The sequence below is a fragment of the Etheostoma spectabile genome, chromosome 7 (genome assembly GCF_008692095.1).
Source record: "Etheostoma spectabile isolate EspeVRDwgs_2016 chromosome 7, UIUC_Espe_1.0, whole genome shotgun sequence".
NCBI classification, from domain to species: Eukaryota; Metazoa; Chordata; class Actinopteri; order Perciformes; family Percidae; genus Etheostoma; species Etheostoma spectabile.
Window position 1 is genome coordinate 10966934 of NC_045739.1, and position 5544 is coordinate 10972477.

The 5544-nt window shown below is 38.3% G+C and overlaps 1 protein-coding gene across 4 annotated transcripts in view; it reads right to left on the reverse strand.

Annotated features, from left to right (window-relative positions):
• Positions 1 to 2378: 2378 nt before the first annotated feature.
• Positions 2379 to 5544, reverse strand: part of dtx3 (deltex E3 ubiquitin ligase 3) — a gene marked incomplete at its 5' end in the record, with an annotated part of 6405 nt that continues 3239 nt past the window's right edge. For all 4 annotated transcript variants that reach the window (XM_032520007.1, XM_032520004.1, XM_032520005.1 and 1 more), the window contains 2 exon segments: positions 2379 to 4252; positions 4479 to 4696. In XM_032520007.1, the coding sequence (XP_032375898.1) occupies positions 4177 to 4252; positions 4479 to 4696 (294 nt within the window). In that variant the 3' untranslated portion in view covers positions 2379 to 4176.

Consider the following 5544-nt stretch of genomic DNA (forward strand, 5'->3'; position numbering starts at 1 on the left):
TCGTGTGTTTGCCATTATTCCCCAGAATGTGACTACAAAGTATTTCCGTGTAACGTCATGCAAATGTATCCGAGCACCGAGGATATGTGACCTCAAAATGAATACAGTAGCCTACCAACCAATTTCCACCGATTCTTATCCGTGTGTATGAAAGTGGCGCAAACCATATTGTTCTCTATCTATGGTGCAAACACTGTCCTCTGATTGGTCTGAATTTGATATTGGTGTGTCAAACATTTCAATAATCAAATGTAAACTAAAAGTTTTGGCCCCCATGTGTTGGAAAGTAAGTAGGCCTAAATTTACTAAACAATTCTAAAGTTACTTGTAGAAATTGACTAAAGGTAAATATTGTCCTTTTTATTCCACTTCTTATATCTGACGGTCACTGAACTTTAATGTTTTTCAGTGGGGTATTGCTACTTTGCCAGGTAGTCTGGATTAACGGAAGTACATTTCCAGGATAATTGCCTAAAATGTTCCTCACCTTGCTCTCTAGCTGTTGCCGCTCTCAAACTCTGTTTGCTTTGGGAAACAATAACAAACTTCGAGCTAGCAAGCTAGACGCTAACAATGGCTTGTTTTGAATAAATTTTGGTTTTTGAATCAAGGCAGTTCTTTCGGGGAATTATTGTAAAGATTTTATATGTTTATGGCATGTCTCTAAGCTGGAAGTTTTGTAACCGATTGGAGAGGATTGCAATGGACGAAGTAGCCTACACATGGCATACACTGGTAAGAGCAGATTACGTTTAACCATGTATCCGTCTAATTTAAATATCTCATATTTCTGTATTGTTTGAGCAGTTAACTTCATTTTATATGTTGTGTGGCGTTTTCTTTTGCAAGTGCAAATGTTCCACCAAAAACAAGTTCCTTCCATAGACCGTTAAGTGTTTAGCGCCGCCCAAGACAATTGTGATTGGTTTAAAGAAATGCAAACAACCCCAAGCGTTTTTTCTCTTATCCCTGAATACACTCCACAGCGCTATGGAGATAGGTCTGGCAATGTGAGATTACATAACACAACAGTTAACCTAAAATATATAGATAGGACCCACTGCCCAAGTTTTATGTACATCAGTAATTGTAACTGACTTAATGTTATGTAAGTAATGGAACAAGAGTCAACATGCCTGGATTACGACCACATGAGAAACACACTAAATGCAAAAATGTCTTAATCTTTGACTCAAGGACATTGTTGACCTAAAGGTTAGAGAAGCAAGTTGTTGAACGGTAGGTCGTCAGTTAAATCCCTAGACCGACAGGATAACATCTGGGTAGGTAAAGTAACAGAGCAGTGCTTGTCCCTCATTACCACCACTGAGGTGCCCTTTAGCAAGGCCTTTAACCCCAAACGCTCCTGCCGAGCTGCTCGGTGGCCAGCACATCCAGCAGCTTCCAGGTATAAATGTGAAACTGTGTGAATGTGATCAGGGCATTGAAAAAGAGAGGCTTCCTCTCAGTGAACCTTCCCTGAATAAATAAAGGTAAAAACAAAAAAATGACACGCAACAAAGGTCCCCTGCCAGAAACCAGGCCATTGTGGTTTGGTGATATGCATCTTAGCCACTGTGACACCCCATACAGAAAAGTTCTTTTAACAATTTAAAATCACACCTGATTCACTGGAAAGTGGAACGATAAATATTCATGACTATACTTTAAAACTTTCAAATTTAACCTACATTATTACTCATTTGTAAAGGTAGTTATCATACAAAAAAGGTTAAATTTAGTAGTGAGTAATTTTTTAAGCTCTGTTCACTCTAAAGCAGGGGTCTTCAACAGGGGGTCCGCGGAGGTACTGCATGGGGGTCGCGAAAGTTTTGGTTGATTAGACTTTTCTTTTATATCCCCCCCCCCGCAATTTTTCCACTAATTGAAATGTTTTAATACACATTAACATGAATTCAACACACTGTAGTTAACAGATAAATGGAGGCAGAAGATGTCTTTCAGTCATCAATGCATGATATATGAACCTGTGTATTATTTGAGTATCTTAGTATTGAATGCACAATAACAAGGTACATTACACATGGCACTATAGGACAGTTTGATATAACACAATTTATACAATATATATAATAGGGGGTCCCCGCTCCATCTCGCCATCAGTTTGGGGGTCCTTGGCCTGGAAAACGTTGAAGACCCCTGCTCTAAAGTCATGATCCAGTGGATGGCACAGAGTGCTTTAGCAGAGCTCAGTAGCTTGAATCAAGAACCCTTGATACTACAGGGAAGCAGTTCGGGTTGAGTCTTGATTAGAGGCAACAACCCCAGCTTGATTCCAAATGGACACTGGTATGATATTCAGTTGCTGATGATGCACCTGGTTTATTCAAGGCCCACATTGAATAATCACCACAAACCCAAACATAACTTTTTATTCAAGTATTAAAATGTAAAGCACATTATTCTGAATAACAAAGTACGAATCAACACAATTAGAAAAGCAAAACACCCAACCTTTTCTTAACAATCAATTTGTAATATGTGTAATCTTTCCATCTAGTCTCCCGGCTCCTCCTAAGTCATGTAATGCATAGAAATGTTTGCACAGTAGCTTTAGTGAACTACAATCCCGTGTCCCAAAATATTTCAATTGGTCCCTTAACTAAAATACAAAGGGATGAAAACATAAAAAAGGGAAATTGATGTATGGATCTGACCTGTCAAGTTAATGACAAATGAACCACTAGCCAAGCAGGTTACTGTACTTAGCAAAGCACTTTCACACATAAGCTTCATCAATCAGAGGGCTTTTTTCAGCATTTGGACTACATGAATGTTTATGAAGGAGAAGATAATTGAATACGCTTTAGTATACATGAAATGTATAGTATTTGTACTTAAATCCAAATAGTATAACTACAAACGTAATGCTCTTTACCTATCAAGTAACAACAAAATATGCCTAAACTGCTTACCATTCATTAGTAACATCATGCTTGATTTTTTTTAATCAAAAGTGAATATAAGAAAGGCACAAATAAATATTACCCCCATCCTAATTCAGATCAATTGTTCCCGCAACATTTTCTCTTGTTGATTTTTAGATAAACAAATTGACAACAGTGACCTCATTTTAAATGAGAAGATTAGCAGGCAAATCTCCCAGTTTGACAAGGACAGAGGCATAGATATTTAAAGAGGTTTTGTGCCTTTGATTTGGTTTAAGTGGTCTATATGCCCTTTTATATTTGACATCGTCGTAAATCTGGTAATTAGATGAGCTCATTACCAACAACTGAGGTAATGGGCTCAACACCTGGGAGACATACTGAAATAACAGGAGTGAGTGATGACAAAAAACAGGTAAAAGGTCTTAATGCATGTAATAGAAAAAAATTAGAAAAAGGTGATGAAGAAAGACATAGTTTTCCTTTTTAAGTAAAAATTGAGGGGCAAAATGAACATCACACGCAAACGAAGAGCTCCAAGCAATTGACATCAACTTGTAGCCACCATGCTAATAGCTGATAGCTGCACAAACCTGTTTGCTCTGAGCACTCTTCCACACAGAGGAAACAAAAACCATGACTCTTGACTTCACTGAGAAGGAAAAGAAGACAAAAGTGCCTGTGAGTGCTTTAGATCGCAATAACTTCTGATAATGAGTTATTTCTATTGAAGCAGTGCTATTCTGCCATATAACCCAAGTACCCAACAGGTAATTTGTAACAATCAAGACATACTTAAACGCTTCTGAGGAGGTCAAACAAAGAATCTGTGCTTGTAAGAAATAAAGTAATCCTCAGAGTAGAAATAAACATTAATATAACAATAACTGTCTTTATAACATTTAAGTTTGATTTCCTAAATAATATATAAGTACCATGAATTGCAACTTGCCACGATGCTCTTAAATAAGTGCATCAGATATCGGTCCTGTTGCCAACGGTGACAAGTAGAGGATTGTCTAATACAAGAATGCACTGCACTCAACGTGTTTTCTTCCATATGTAGCACTGGGTTAAGCTGAACTATGGAAGAAAAAATGAACAAACAGAGGAATAAGTAGTGGAGTGAAGTGGACTCTGCTGCAGCATTAGAGCGTGTCTGCTGAGGGACGGGCAGTTTCAGAACACAACCTGGAGCCGAGTCATGTCCACCACAAGGACACTCGGAAAGTCCTAAAAAGTCTTGGAAGAGTCATTTTTCGGGCTGTCAGTCCGCCGTGATGCCTTTCTCTCTGAGCTCCTCTGTCACTCGTACCAGGTAAGTAGGGTCTGGGTAGCCAAAACTGTCAGGAGAAATAAAAAAGCTATCACTGCATCTGTATGAGCTCAGGCAGCAATAGTGCCATCTAGCCAAGGACTTCAACTGATAGCATTTCCTTGTCAGCGACTTTAATTATATCTGTCAGTCTTTACTGAACCCTGTTCTCAGCTACAACACCTGTTTGGGAAGTTGTTGAGGCTATTACCAAATCAAATCTCAGTGGCCATTTGCTAACAGGCCATACATACCAGCGGGGCCCGCCCAATATTGAGGTCTTGTGGTGAATGTCATTCCAGGTTATGACATTTTGCATGCCCGTAGTCATGGAGGTACCGATGGTGAAGATAAGGCGCTGTTCGAAGGCGCGGCGCAGCAGGCCCAGCACACGGTTCCCCTCAGGGCTATCAGGGAGGTAGGCCACGCGGTCTGTTCCTGGGTACCGAACACCTGGGTTGGGGTGTTCTGGCTGTTAAGGAGAAGTTAAAACATGGTTTAAAAGGACATTAACAGCTTTAAAATAACTGTCTGTCTACTGAGTCTGGGACTCTTTGCTACTACAGTGATTGTGTTGCTTGTATTTATCCATTAGGTTTCTTTTGTGACATGGCTGTTTTAATGCAGCCGTTCCTTTGCCAACTTGTAATTGCAAATACAGCCATGTTTTACTGCTGTTATATATATATTTTTTTTTACATACTGATGTAAACAGAGCTTACATAGGGTGCCCCCGCAGTGACACGGAGGGAAAAACAACAATCAAAAGGAAAATAAACAAATAAATAAATAAATAACAAAAAACATGTACTGGGGAAAAAGACTTTATATATATATATATATATATACACACATACACATACATACATACATATACACACACACACACAGTATATAAGTATATAAAAATTTAGAACAAAACATTAAAATTATTTAAATTAAATTTAAATTAAAAAAACCTGAACTGGAACAATCACTTTTGCGAGACTTTGTTTTGTGAGAAGTTTTATAATGAACAATGTCTGTTGATGTCAATAGCTCTAGTTTGTGTTGTTGTAGCAACATGCTCGTTCATGAGCTTCTTTCTTGTGTCTCTTAGAAGTATAGCTAGTTTGTTCTCTTAATACAGCCATGGTGTAGTTAGCTAGCTATGTGGCAAACTCTTGAACTCACCGTTTCATTGTATACAATATTCACTAACGGCAAACATTGTGTTTTCATTGTTCCTGATTGTTTACATGCGTATCAAAATAAAGAAAAGTATTCAGAGAACTAAGGAGATGTAATCATGTTGTGCTACTAGCTAGATACTAGCTAGCT